The sequence below is a fragment of the Artemia sp. Qi Xiang Cuo genome, chromosome 6, assembly GCF_049724085.1.
Source record: "Artemia sp. Qi Xiang Cuo chromosome 6, ASM4972408v1, whole genome shotgun sequence".
Classification (NCBI taxonomy): Eukaryota; Metazoa; Arthropoda; class Branchiopoda; order Anostraca; family Artemiidae; genus Artemia; species Artemia sp. Qi Xiang Cuo.
Genome location: NC_142799.1, coordinates 33,315,986 through 33,331,187, shown reverse-complemented (window position 1 = coordinate 33,331,187; position 15,202 = coordinate 33,315,986). Strand labels below are relative to the sequence as shown.

General features: G+C 31.8%; 1 protein-coding gene across 1 annotated transcript in view; it reads right to left on the bottom strand.

Annotated features, from left to right (window-relative positions):
• LOC148951143 (ceramide-1-phosphate transfer protein) overlaps positions 1-15,202 on the bottom strand; it is a 123,756-nt gene that overhangs the window by 67,311 nt on the left and 41,243 nt on the right. Inside the window, exon 2 of the mRNA XM_089090661.1 lies at positions 365-579. Within this exon, the coding sequence (XP_088946787.1) occupies positions 365-579 (215 nt within the window). The remainder of the gene's footprint in view (positions 1-364; positions 580-15,202) is intronic.

Here is a 15,202-nt window from a genome sequence, read left to right as displayed (position 1 = left end):
ATATTCCAACTGAATATGAATTGTATTCTTCACCATTTTGGCCCTAACAAAATTCCATTTTTGTTTCATTTTTGAAGGATTCCAGACTCCTTCTCGCAAGTCTCTGAAGCTTCTTCTTGTAACTTCAACTTACTGTTTAAGTGAATTTGAATGAAAATTATCATATCCAAAATAGAGTTTTGTGGGAAATATTTCTCATTAGACAATATTTTTTTTGAGTTTATCTAAGTTTTGTCTAATAAGGACTTTGTTCAGCACTTTCATAGGTTGAAGCTACTGCTGCAATCATGGTGGCTTTGTCATTATCAATATCCTTTTTTTCCTTCAATAGGGAAATAATAATATAAGAACAGCAAAAGGTTACCTAAGGCCCTGTGAAGTCTAAGCAAGGTCCTACTCCCTGAGATGTATTTTGAGTCGACTAGTTTTCCAGATTCTTTTTCGTATCTAAGCATGTCAGATACCGTAGAAAAGGCTGTCGTATTTTCAGAATCTGCTAGGTAAGTGCTCAAGATTTCCAGCTTACTTTGTACGTCAGAAGAAACGAATCCAAACAAGCTTCCAAGTAAGCCAAATAATCTGAAAATGGTTAAGGAAATAATTATTTTACAAATGACCAGTTAAAACATTACAGCTTAATTATCAAGCAATCAGTTTTTTGTTGTTACTGAAATCAAGTAAAACTCGTATAAATGAACACAAGTGTTGCAACTTCACTAGTCCATCAAGTGACTTCGAAGTATATAATATTAAAATGAAGCGCTAGTATTATTTTAAAAGACAGTAAAAATTGTTCAGGTTGAGTTATAATTGAGGGAGAGGGGCTATGCCTTTTCAAGTTATGATGTCTAGGTTTTTCAACGTAAGGGTGAATCCATTTTCTGAAAAACAGGAAACATGGCTCAAGAATATACCCATTATCCACCAACAGGAGTGGTGTGCACATGTGGCACGCTGTTGTACGCAATACAAAACCTGACCATTTTAGTGTATTGCTTTTTACTGTATCCTATGTAAGCGTTAGATCTATAAAATGTGTCAAAATTGGTCCTAATTTTCATGATATTTTTAATTACCATTTGTTAAATTCAACTGAAAAGCAATTGAACATTATATTGGTGCTGAAAAGCAATATTTAACTATTTACAGTTTATCAGTGGAAATTCCATTTGGATTAATCCTTTCATGATAAACGGTTCTATGAGCCCCATCAGAAAATATTCTGGGGGAGGGGGCACAAGACACCAGAAGCTTTGTTCTTTACCAAGGTTTAAATTGAAATATTTTAATTTACTTATTTCATACATTTTTTAACGTTTTGTTTCTTCAAGGGGGGTTATTTCCCCCTGTCAACACGTATTGATAGCTGAATTCAGCACTATATCAGTACTGAAAAGCAATATTGGTAACTATAGTAGGGATCTATCAAGAGGTCCGACGAGAACACCGTGCTGCCATCTATAATTGAGTCTAACGCTGGGCTAACATAATTTATTCAAGGATTATTTATCGAGTCTAATGGGGTCAATGATTCCATTTTCAAGGTCGATTTATTTGTTGTTTCTAGGTTATCAAAAGAATTTATCTCCACTAACGGTAATTTATTCAAGGATTATTGATCCACGAAGGGGGACAGATTTCTGAGAAATTGATTGCATAATCGACTAGGACAAGAGGGGAACTAAATTTCTGAGAAATTGATTTGCATAATCGAGGGGAATTATTGATCCATGAAAGGGGAATTAAGAAAAAATATGGCTTCTTTGATCTTTAGGTCTGAGGGATAAATGGTCTTTAGTGACAGAGATAAATTGATATTTTATTTTTAAATATGGCTTCTCTGATCTTTAGTGACAGAGATAAATTGATATTCTATCGAAACCATAATAGTGTAGCTAGGAACACCTATGAGATGAAGAGATTAACGCAGGAAATGGTTTCATGGGAATTTCAAATGTGAAAGCGCAGGGATACCGAAACAAAGGAACACGCAGAAATTACGTCTAGGGGATTATTTGGGCGAAACCGATTGAGACATTTTAGAAGATGATTTAGAAGATGATTTGGGGTGAAACTATGTGGTCGTTATAATACACAAGCTCCATTTGAAGAGTGTTGTAAGGTCCCCTATCCCAACCCCAATGGCCCCCCTACCCCACCACCAAAGGCCCCCCGACCCCCAAAGGCCCTCCGGGCCCCCTGACCCCCAAATACCCCCCGAGCCCCTCCCTTCCTCCCTCCCTTTTTTGAATTTTTTAAAGTTTTTTCGGACTGAATTTTTTAGACTTAGAAATTATCCAACATTTTCCGGTTTTTTTTAACCCATTGGCACACAGTTTTAACCTAGAGTCTGAGCTTAGTTTTATTTAGAGTTGAAGTTTAGTTTAGTTATAGTTAAGAGTTTAAAGTTTAACCTTAGAGTTTTTGTTAGAGTTCTAGTTTAGTTTAGTTTTAGTTAAGAGTTTAGAGTTTTAGATTAGAATCTCAGCTTATAGTCTTAGTTAGAGTTGACGTTTATTTTAGTTAAAGCTAAGAGTTTAGAGTTTTAGAATACAATTTTAGCTTACTGTTTTAGTTAGAGTTTTAGTTTAGTTTAGTTTTAGTTAGTAGTTTAGAGTTTCAGCTTACAGTCATAAATTAGAGTTTTAGTTAAAGTTGTTTTTTAGTTTAGTTTTAGATAAGAGTCTAGAGTTTTAGCCTAGAGTCTTAGCTTAGAGTCTTAGCTTAGAGTTTTTGTTGAAGTTCTAGTTTAGTTTAGTTTTAGTTAAGAGTTTAGGGTTTTAGCTTAGAGTCTTAGCTTAGAGTTTTTGTTAGCGTTCTAGTTTAGTTTAGTTTTAGTTAAGAGTTTAATGTTTTTAGCTTAGATTCTTAGATTAGAGTTTTTGCTGAAGTTATATCTTAGTTAGTTTTAGTTAAGAGTTTAGAGTTATAGCTTAGAGTTTTAGTTAGAGTTGAAGTTTAGTTTAGTAATAGTTAAGAGTTTAGAGTTTTAACTTAGAGTCTTTGCTTAGAGTTTTGTTAGAGTTCTAGTTTACTTTAGTTTTAGTTAAGAGTTTAGAGTTTTAGCTTAGAGTCTTAGCTTAGAGTTTTTGTTAGCGTTCTAGTTTAGTTTAGTTTTAGTTAAGAGTTTAGAGTTTTTAGCTTAGAGTCTTAGCTTAGAGTTTTTGTTGAATTTGTAGTTTATTTTAGTTTTAGTTAAGAGTTTGTATTTTTATCTTAGAGTCTTAGTTTAGAGTTTTAGTTAGAGTTGAAGTTTCGTTTAGTAATAGTTAAGAGTTTTAACATAGAGTCTTAGCTTAGAGTTTTTGTTAGATTTCTAGTTTAGTTTAGTTTTAATTAAGAGTTTAGAATTTTACCTTAAGAGTCTTAGCTTACAGTTTTAGTTAGAGTTGAAGTTTAGTTTAGTTATAGTTAAGCATTTAGAGTTTTAGCTTAGAGTCATAGCTTAGAGTTTTAGTTAAAGTTGTTGTTTAGTTAAGTTTTAGTTAAGAGTTTAGAGTTTTAGCATAGAGTCTTAGCTTAGAGCTTTAGTTAGAGTTGAAGTTTAGTTTAGTTATAGTAAAGAGTTTAAAATTTTTAGCTTAGAGTCTTAGCTTAGAGTTTTAGTTAGAGTTCAAGTTTATTTTAGTTTTAGTTAAGAGTTTAGAGTTTTAGCCTAGAGTCTTAGCTTAGAGTTTTAGTTAGAGTTCTAGTTTAGTTTAGTTTTAGTTAAGAGTTTTAGCTTGGAGTCTTAGCTTAGAGTTTTAGTTAGAGTTGAAGTTTAGTTTAGTTAAAGTTAATAGTTTAGATTTTTTTGTTAGAGTTTGAGATTAACGTTTTAGTTAAAATTAAAGTTTAGCTTAGTCATAGTTAAGAGTTTTGAGTTCTAGCCTAAAGTCCTAGTTTAATACTTACTTAGGGTTGGATTATCATGTATATTTAGATAATTGTTCTGAGTTTTATCTTTAAGTATTATGTCATATTTTTAGTTAGAGTTGAAGTTTAGTTTAGTTGTAGTTAAGAGTTTAGAGTTTTATCTTGGAGTCTTAGCTTAGAGTTTTAGTTAGAATTCTAGTTTAGTTTAGTTTTAGTTAAGAGTTTAGAGTTTTACCTTGAGTCTTAGCTTAGAGTTTTATTTAGAGCTCTAGTTTACTATAGTTTTAGTTAAGAGTTTAGAGTTTTATCTTGGAGTCTTAGCTTAGAGTTTTAGTTGGAGTTCTAGTTTAGTTTAGTTTTAGTTAAGAGTTTAGAGTTTTACCTTAGAGTCTTAGCTTAGAGTTTTAGTTAGAGTTCTAGTTTAGTTAAGAATTTAGAGTTTTACCTTAGAGTTTTAGTTAGGGTTGAAGTTTAGTTTAGTTTTAGTTAAGAGTTTTACCTTAGAGTCTTAGCTTAGAGGTCTAGTTTAGTTTAGTTTTAGTTAAGAGTTTAGAGTTTTATCTTGGAGTCTTAGCTTAGAGTTTTAGTTAGAGTTCTAGTTTAGTTTAGTTTTAGTTAAGATTTTGGAGTTTTACCTTAGAGTCTTAGTGTACCGGGAGTAAAACACGACGTATTTGAAATACCAAAATAAAGTTCCTTTCTAAAGATAATTCCGATTTCTTATAATTAAGCTAAATCTAGTCGCAAAAATGAAAAGTCCTTAATCAGCAAAAAGAGAAATTGCATTTCTAGCTTCAGTCAGACAACTGCGCTAGTCGTTAGAATTTCGCTAAGATTATTGTAGCAAAAAAAAATGCAATGCATAAAATTTCCAAGGAAGTTTAAAAGACGAAAAACTGTGTGAACTCCTGAATCATCTGAAAAATCTTTAAGAGATTATTGGACGAGGATTCGCGTCCTTGGGGCACGTGAGCCAATGGCAGGCAGTCCCTAGGGCGCAGGACGAAAGAACTGCGTTTGGGAGTGGGGTAAATGTGCCTTTTTAATTTGAATCTTAATCCAGCTCTGAAACGATTAGTACGAAATTATTTTGGCCACCATTATTATCATAGAAGTGACCCGTTGCTGTACAATTTAGTATGTAAGTTCAATAAATCTAGTATCCTTCTTATCTCTGTTTATTCCATTTTATATGTCTGTATTTAGCCTATATAGCTAATTAGTTCGCCATATCGTGTGCCAAGAAAAACTTCTATTGCTACAAATGACGCGAGTCGGAAATTGGAGGAAAACTCCGAACTAATTAGGCTATTAAAACTTTGTGCTTTAAATTTAATTATTGGAGAGATACAGACATATAAGTAGAGTAATTAGGCCTATATCCGCTAGGCTACGATAGGAAACCCCTTATATCTCATAGGAGATAATAGCCTCCCCAAAATAGGTTAAGTAAAATAATAAATTAGTTTTAAGTTGATATAAACGCAAAAAAAAAAATATTGAAATATTGTATATTGTAACAGAAATGGCTTTGTCAAAGGAGGAAGGTAAATGGACTTCGCTTTTAGCTGCTCTCGAATTAGCAAAACTTCGAGCAGCTTTGCTTGAACTTTGGCTCTTAGAAATAAATTTGTATCCCCTCAAAGAGTTGGGTACAATAGAAAAAATGGAGAAAAGGCTCAATGAAGAATTGTAAAATGAGAGAAAAAAAAAAAAAAAATAGTATTAAGTTTTTAACAAGTAGAAGCAATTGTATAATTAGTAATTTTTTTAGTGTTATTAATAAATTCAATGTATTAGTGCCGTATATTACTAAATAAAAAATTATTTGTACCGTGAATTGAAAGAATTAAATAAAAGATAATACGGAAAGAAAAACAAAATCTAGCTGGACCGATCAAACGTTGGTAGAAACAGAAGAATTTTAGGCATAATAGTGGGTCTGCAAATGGGGTCTGTTATATTCCACCCCTGTTTCTTTTCCTTTCAGATAAATGACCTATTTTCGTTTCTTTAATTACATTTGTGACCCTTTTGGAAGAATACAAGTAAGGTATTTTCTGCAAACTGTGTAGTATTTTCCGTAACCCAGGCAGGGTAGGAATAGAGCTACAAGGCACCGTCATTATTAGATTGACAGGGAGGGTTATTACCTCCAAGGTGAGAGTAGAAATTTTCTAGCCGTAACCCAAGGCGGGTACATTTGGCCTTAGAAAGTGGCCATTTGACCACTCGATCGCGTTACCATACCCTGGGACAGGGTATACTGTAAATAGGGTAGTACCAAACCCGATATTTGCAGAACCGTTGGGGTAAGAGCGGGAATCTCACTAACATTAGGGCCGACAAGGGGTTCTCCCCTTCGAGTAAGTGGCAAAACAATCTTTTTGCGTCATTCGAGTAAGTGGCATAGCAATCTTTTTGCGTCATTCGAGTAAGTGGCATAGCAATCTTTTGCGTCATTTTTTGCCTTTAAAATTAGTGACCCTGCACATACACCCCAATAAGTGGTGCCAGCGGTAGCTAGCCCTACGAACATTGGCGGCAGCGGCATAAGCACACATGCTAGAAAGCTTAGCAAAAGTCGCCGAAGGAAGCAAAAAAAGAAGAGTTGTTACCCAGCTGTGACTGGAACTCTGCATAAGGCGAGAAATTCGGCGACAGAAACCATTAATCACAGAAAATTGAGGCATAGGGATAGGTCTTAAAAGGGTCTCCTTTACCTACACAGATGACCTTCACGTGAATAATGGTGTTAGAAAAAATTCAAATTCTGAAGTAGCTCCGCAAAATGAGTGATCAAGAAAATTTGAATTTTGAACCATGGCTGCTTTAGAGCCATGTAGATGTAAAACAAGCCAGTGTACATGCTTGTATACAGAGAATAATTAAAAATGCATGAATGTATTTTTTTTGGGTCGAGTGTCATTTGTATTGCTGGGGTCGACTCTCCTCGCACACGTTAGGTCCCCTAGTGGATAAATATCCGAGTTATTTGCGCTTATTAATTTTATAGGTTATATGTAATGATGGCAAATATCAGACTTAACTTATTGCTTTTTTATAAACAGATACCATTCAACACAATTAAGAAAGGTCGTCAAAAGTCTGCCCATTGTTCTTAAAAACTGCTTATTTGAAAATGTCAATTTTCTTTTTATGTTGTTCTATTTATTTAAGAGCTAGAGAGGATGAGCATATGTAGGTTTTATTTTTGTAGCTAGACTTAAGACATACCTTAGTACTTCAGTTTAATTAAATCTACGTTCAATGTTTTGTTACAACAAGCATCCTTGATTGCTATACTTCGCGCACCTTAGACTAAATTAGTCTATGTTACTAAGGATTTGATTAAGTTTTAGATGTCTTATTTTTGTTAGTGTTATTTCTATGCCCTTTCAAAGGATAATAGAAAGGTTGGAAAAGAAAATAACCAAAGGTAGGAAGCTCGTGGTCGACTGAGAACGACAAACGGTGTTGGACCACGTCTTGTGGGAAGCCTGGGTAGGAACTCAAGGCCCACGATTGTTTTTTGTAATTTTTTTTAAACGATCGTAGGAAGGGATATTTTTTAGTCCTTCAAGTATAATAAATTAGTATTTTTATGCCAATCAGGGTCAATTAAAACAATACTTAAAGGTTGAATTAAAATCTCAGTGAGCTAAGTTTTAGTTTTTTGGATGAGAATGCTTTGTAAGAGAAACAGTGAGTTTACTTTCTTATAGCTCCGAGGCAAAAGAAAAAAAAAGAAGAGAAAAGTGTTTTAATTTCATTAGTTTATAACTATGACGTATTCAATAACAGAGAGATCACTGTTCTATAGTTCTGTGACAAAAATGTTCTTTAATTTCATTGGTTTATCTATGACATATCTTGAGCTCTAATTTTTGTGACATATTTTCGCAAGTCAGTCACGTTATATCTTACCTATACTGACTCAGGTCCCCTCGAATTTTCTATTAAAATTCGACCCAGGTCCAAACAAAAATTGATGTCATCAAAAAAAAAAAAAAAATTGTTTTACTTATCGTTTAATTTCTACCAATAAGAAGACAGCAAGGTGATGACGGTGATATCTTTAATAATGGTTTTATACATTGATTAAGTCGAGGCGAAATATCCTCTCTACAACGAGCATAAGATTTTTCTAATATTTATAATCCATGCTTAAATTCACTTCCACGATAATATTGAAAAAAAAAAATTTTAATCATAAATAAATAAAAAACACATAACTTGACTTAAAAATTCGATAATCTGACACTATTCTTAGCTAGAGCTTGATCTAAATCGTGTTTTGCTCTATTTTTAGGTTTTTAGTGTTTAATCTTCCTTTTTACTTGCCGTTTTGTTCATTTTTCTTGCTTAAAATATCAGTCAAATTCTTATTTAACTATTCTAATAATCAATTCGTACTCAATTTTTACTTTAATTATTTATTAAAATATAATTTCTCAATAAGTTATTAATTAAAATTTAATTATCTCAATAAACTATTTAGAACCTGATAATTTATTTAAGTTAGACTAAGGTTTATGTTTAACTTGAAAAGACTGTGCTTCATTTAGAGAAAAACGTTTATTTTTGTAAAAATTTTTTTTCCTGTTTCCTCTTTTTTTTTAGTTTATGCGAAATTTATTTGAGCAACATGTATATTAAATTATCCAATTCTGATATAGTGAATACTAAAGAAATTTCCTCTTGAAACCTATATTTCTTCACCACCATTATACCCGTACAAATTTCAGCCAGTTTTCAGTATATATTGATAGAGCTAATTTGTTTTTATTAGCTGAAGTAAACACGACTAATTCGGAGCTTCTGTTATTTTGAAAATAAGTTTATTTTTTAAACTATGCAATTCAGTAGGCTATACCCTTATATCTGGCAGTTTTGTAAAATAAAAAAAAAAAATCTAACAGTACATAAGCGTCTAATTATATGAAATATTTTATAATTGTGCATATTATAATTATTTTAGGCTTACACATTGCTCATTCATGTGTTTCTTACTCGAGTAATATATGTACTAATAGCCAACTATTGGTAACTATAACCAAACAACCTATTGGTACGTTTATATGTAGAATTTCACGGCGGATGTGAAATTATATCTCAAAAATAATTTGTAAAATTTTAAAACCATTTGAACAGTTAAGATACATGGATTGAAACCCTGTGAATGTCCAATAGCGACTAAGTAAAACCCACAAGGAATTCTCGATCAATGTGAAGATGTTTCTCGCTTAACAGATTCTGATAAGACTTTAATATAATATTTATTTATTTAGTGCTGAAAGATTTGCTCAAACAATAGCCTTCTAAAAAGATATTGATGTCAGTTCTTCATTATGCTTATATTCTTTGCCAAGCATTAACTGGAATCTACGGAGGCAAGCTTGGAAATCCTGCATCTAATGACCTCATTCGAAAGGCGAATATGAGGCACCAATGTTGACTTGTAATTACGGAAAAATCCTGAGACTAAGAACCTCTGCATTTCTGAGGTTTAACCCGGAACCCCATGAGAACGTCTAAGCCACGAAATAAGGAGGATATCAGAAAACGAGTGGGTATAAAGTTCTCCACTCGTCCTTATTATGTCTTGTTCTCTCATTGTAGTACTGTTTAAGTAAAACTATTTGGTTATGACACTGCACATGCGTTTATTATACAGCACGAACGTGCGTGAACAATGCAGGCATGAAAAATATGGTAAAAGTAGACCTCAAACTTAAGAATATTGGGTAAATCATGTTTATTTAATATCGATATTTTTGTTATCAAAACAAATTTGAAGAAATTTCTGTTTTAAATGTTCATTTTGAGAATACTATTATTAGTGTATTTATTTAATTCGGTCCCATACCTAAGAAGTTATAACCCAATTAATCAGTGAATCATTGTAGGTGTATTTACTTCAAAGAAGGTGTGATTCTGCCGCGTTGTTTTTATTACAGGAAGTAAATGGCAAATTGGTTATTGAGCATTACAATAAGCTGCCCAGTACAGATACGACCCAGTAGCATCTATTTTCATCAAATCTCAACCAACGAAGAGTACTCACCATAACTCCAGGCAAGTTTCATCCCAGCTTCGTCTACGAAAACAACAGTTGCCTTCGATCGTCGTTTCTTCGACTATGATATGTATCAGGTAACACTATATTTGAACCTCAGTATCAAGTGCTTTAACGAACTATATAATCACATAAATGCTGAGAACCACATCGATCAGAACAAGATAAAAAATATTTAACAATATTTGAAGTTAAGATACACTTAAAGACATTTGAAGATATTTGAAACCGAAGTCATAGACAATTTGAAGTTTAATTCTTAGAACCCCATCGATCAGAACAAGATAAACTATATTTAAAGATACTTGAAGTTGAAAGATAATTAAAGACATTTGAAGATATTTGAAGACGAAATTAAAGACAATTTGAAGTTTAATTCTGAGAACTCTACCGATCAGCACACGATAAACGATATTTAAAGTTAAATGACACTTAAAGACATTTGAAGATATTCGAAGCAGAAATTAAAGACAATTTGAACTTTAACTCTGAGAACACCATCGAGCAGTACAAGATAAACGATATTTAACGATATTTGAAGTTAAATGATAGTTGAAGAGGTTCGAAGTTGAATTTAAAGACAATATATTAAGAGAGTCACTATAGTAGGACGACAACCCGTTTCAAAAGGCACAAATGAACAATTTTACGCGAGAATACATTCTCTATGTGCCTCTAAAATCCTAAAAAATGATATGCTGAGAAGAAAAACACCAACACCTGCAGTGGGAAGAATCCTTTCTCAGTTGACTATTAGAATGATATTTAACGGTCATTTCCCAGTTGACTATTGGGGAAAACTTACCGTGTAAAGACAACTAGACTCGAACTGTTCCATGAAGAAACCATAACGTAAGTGCTTCGAAATTTTCGACAGGACAATAGGAGTGAAGGACAGTAATTTACAACAAAAGGGCGTAGTACACTAAGGACCCGAAAGGTGATGAATAGATGTGAAGCTACATGTGTTACTTCCTAACAGCTTTGACAATGCAAAAATCTCAATAGTGAAAGTGTTTTAATGTCATCAGTGAATATGATGAACCAAATATTGTATGTTATAAATCATTAATTTATTTACCAAAAGTATATTTTGGTTTAGTATTATCATTTCGTTAATTTAATGTAGGGTATATATAATTTAGCATGCAATATATAAAGAAAAATCAAAAAAAAAAAAAGCCTTTTAAAAATTGAATTAAAAAAAAAAATCTTTAGTATATTAGCTAGGCAATAACCATTAAGAATCTTAGTCCAGCAGTTGAATTTTAGATAGGGATGTAGAATAAAACAACAAAATTAATACAGAAAATTTGTAGCACTCATGATTAAGTCATAAAATATATATAAAATAATTATTTAAAAAAAAAAAAAAAAAAAAATAGTTAATAAATGGCGAACATTTAAAAAAAAGCCCAAAGGCGTGCATTTAATAATTACGGGACGTCATTAATTGTTGGGCCGGTTGATTTTTACCGGGAGTAAAACACTACATATTTGAAATACCGAAATAAAGTTCCTTTCTAAAGATATTTCTGATTTCTTATAATTAAGCTAAATTTAGTTGCAAAAATGAAAAGTCCCTACTCAGCAAAAAGATAAAGTGCATTTATAGCTTCAGTCAGACAACGGCGCTAGTCGTTAGAATTTCACTAAGATAATTGTAGCAAAAAAAAAATGCAATGCATAAAATTTCCAAGGAAGTTTAAAAGGCAAAAAACTGTGTGAACTCCTGAATCATCTAAAAAATCTTTAAGAGATTATTGGACGAGGATTCGCGTCCTTGGGGCACGTGAGCCAATGGCAGGCAGTCCCTAGGGCGCAGGACGAAAGAACTGCGTTTGGGAGTGGGGTAAATGTGCCTTTTTAATTTTAATCTTAATCCAGCTCTGAAACGATTAGTACGAAATTATTTTGGCCACCATTATTATCATAGAAGTGACCCGTTGCTGTACAACTAAGTATGTAAGTTCAATAAATCTATTGTCCCTTTTTATGTGTTCGTTTCATTTGTATGTCTGCGTCTAGTCCGATAGTGGGTAATTAGTTCGCAGGTCTCCAAGGTAAACGCTCCCAAAGGAAACTGATCTCAAGATAGCTCAAGACAGAAGAAGCCACATTTGTATTTCTAAATATTCAATTTTCTCTCATTAATTGAGAGCGGCGCTAGCCTAGTTGACACAATCTCCAGCGCTATAAGTGGCGCTATAGGAGAAATTTCTATCACCACAGTAGCGAATCTCCCATTACCCCAAAACAAATTCTTTTATCGCTACATTAGCTTAGAGTTTTAGTTAGAGTTGAAGTTTAGTTTAGTTATAGTTAAGAGTTTAGAGTTTTAGCTTAGAGTCTTAGCTTAGAGTTTTTTTTAGAGTTCTAGTTTAGTTTAGTTTTAATTAGAGTTTTACCTTAGAGTCTTAGCTTAGAGTTTTAGTTAGAGTTGAAGTTTAGTTTAGATATAGTTAAGAGTTTAGAGTTTTAGCCTAGAGTCTTAGCTTAGAGTTTTAGTATGAGTTCTAGTTTAGTTTAGTTTTGGTTAAGAGTTTTAGCCTAGAGTCTTATCTTGGAGTTTAGTTAGAGTTGAAGTTTAATTAGTTAAGAGTTTAGAGTTTTAGTTTAGAGTCTTAGCTTAGAGTTTTAGTTAGACTTGAAGTTTAGTTTAGTTATAGTTAAGAGTTTAGAGTTTTAGCTTAGAGTCATAGATTAGAGTTTTTGATAGAATTGAAGCTTAGCTTAGTTTTAGTTAAGAGTGTACAGTTTTACCTTAGAGTTTTAGCCTAAAATTTTAGTTAGAGTTGAACTTTATTTTAGTTATAGTTAAGAGTTTAGAGTTTTAGCTTAGAGTTTTACTTAGAGTTCTAGTTTAGTTTTAGTTAAGAATTTAGAGTTTTAGCTTGGAGTCTTAGCTTAGAGTTTTAGTTAGAGTTCTAGTTTAGTTTAGTTTTATTTAAGAATTTAGAGTTTTATCTTGGAGTCTTAGCTTAGAGTTTTAGTTAAGAGTTTGGAGTTTTACCTTAGAGTCTTAGCTTAGAGTTTTAGTTAGTGTTGGAGTTTAGTTTAGTTATAGTTAAGAGTTTAGAGTTTTAGCTTAGAGTCTTAGCTTAGATTTTTTGTTAGAGTTCTAGTTTAGTTTAGATTTAGTTTAGAGTTTTACCTTAGAGTCTTAGCTTAGAGTTTTAGTTAGAGTTGAAGTTTAGTTTAGATATAGTTAATAGTTTAGAGTTTTACCCTAGAGTCTTAGCTTAGAGTTTTAGTTAGAGTTCTAGTTTAGTTTTAGTTAAGAGTTTTAGCCTAGAGTCTTAGCTTAGAGTTTTAGTTAGAGTTCTAATTCAGTAGAGTTTTAGTTAAGAGTTTGGAGTTTTACCTTAGAGTCTTAGCTTAGAGTTTAGTTAGAGTTGAAGTTTAGTTATAGTTAAGATTTCAGAGTTTTAGTTTAGAGTCTTAGCTTAGAGTTTTAGTTAGAGTTGAAGTTTAGCTTAGTTATAGTTTAGAGTATTTAGCTTAGAGTCATAGCTTAGAGTTTTTGATAGAGTTGAAGTTTAGTTTAGTTTTAGTTAAGAGTTTCACCTTAGAGTTTTAGCCTAGAGTTTTAGTTAGAGTTGAAGTTTAGTTTAGTTATAGTTAAGAGTTTAGAGTTTTAGCTTAGAGTCTTAGCTTAGAGTTTTAGTTAGAGTTCTAGTTCAGTTTAGTTTTAGTTAAGAGTTTTAACTTAGAGTCTTAGCTTAAAGGTCTAGTTTAGTTTAGTTTTAGTTATGAGTTTAGAGTTTTATCTTGGAGTCTTAGCTTAGAGTTTTAGTTAGAGTTCTAGTTTAGTTTAGTTTTAGTTTAGAGTTTTACCTTATTGTCTTAGCTTAGAATTTTAGTTAGAGTTCTAGTTTAGTTTTATTTGAGTTTAGAGTTTTACCTTAGAGTCTTAGCTTAGAGTTTTAGTTAGTGTTGAAGTTTAGTTTAGTTATAGTTAAGAGTTTAGAGATTTACCTTAGAGTCTTAGCTTAGAGTTTTAGTTAGAGTTCTAGTTTACTTTAGTTTTAGTTAAAAGTTTAGAATTTTATCTTGGAGTCTTAGCTTAGAGTTTTAGTTAGAGTTCCAATTCAGTTTAGTTTTAGTTAAGAGTTTAGAGTTTTACCTTGAGTCGTAGCTTAGAGTTTTATTTAGAGCTGTAGTTTTGTTTATAGTTAGTTAAGAGCTTAGTGTTTTAGCTTAGAGTTTTTGCTGAAAGTTTTAGTTAGAGTTATAGTTTAGTTTAGATTTAGGTAAGCATTTAGAGTTTTACCTTAGTGTCTTTGCTTAGAATTTTAATTAGAGTTGAAGATTAGTTATAGTTAAAAGTTTAGAGTTTTAGTTTAGAGTTTTAGCTTGGAGTCTTAGTTAGAGTTCTAGTTTAGTTTAGTTTTAGTTAAGAGTTTAGAGTTTTATCTTAGAGTCTTATCGTAGAGTTTTAGTTAGAGTTCTAGTTTAGTTTAGTTATAGTTAAGAGTTTAGAGTTTTTGCTTAGAGTCTTAGCTTAGAGTTTTGTTAGAGTTCTAGTTTAGTTTAGTTTTAGTTAAGAGTTTAGAGTTTTAGCTTAGAGTCATATCATAGAGTTTTAGTTAGAGTTCTATTTTAGTTTAGTTCTAGTTAAGAGTTTAGAGTTTTAGCTTAGAGTCTTAGCATAGAGTATTAGTTATAGTTGAGTTGTAGTTTGGTTGAGGTTAAGAGTTTAGTGTTTTAGCTTAGAGTTATAATTTACAGAATTAGTATGAATTTTAATTATGTTTACGTTTATCTAAGAGTAGTTGATATAAGTCTTAGCCTATATTACTATTTTAAAGTCTCAGTTATAGATTGATTTTATTTTAGTAATAGTTAAGAGTTTAGAGTTTTAGCTTAGAGTTATATTTAAGAGTTTTAGCTAAGATTTTTAGCCTAGAGTCCTAGCTTAGTGTTTTAGTTAGAGTTGAAGTTTAGTTTAGTTATAGATAAGCGTTTTTAGTTTTAGCTTAGAGTATTAGCTTAGAGGTTAAGTTAGAATTCTAGTTTAACTTAGTTTTAGTTAGGAGTTTTAGCTTAGAATTTTAGCCTGGAATTTTAGCTAAGAGATTTAGTTAGAGTTGAAGTTTAGTTTAGTTATAGTTTAGAGTTTTGAGTTTTAGATTTTTAGCTAAGAGTTTTAGCTTAGAGTTTTAGTTAAAGTTGTAGTTTAGTTTAGTTTTAGTAAAGAGTTTTAGTTTACAGTTTTAGCCGCGAATCATAGCTTAGAGTTTCAGTTAGAGTTTAAGTTTAGTTTAG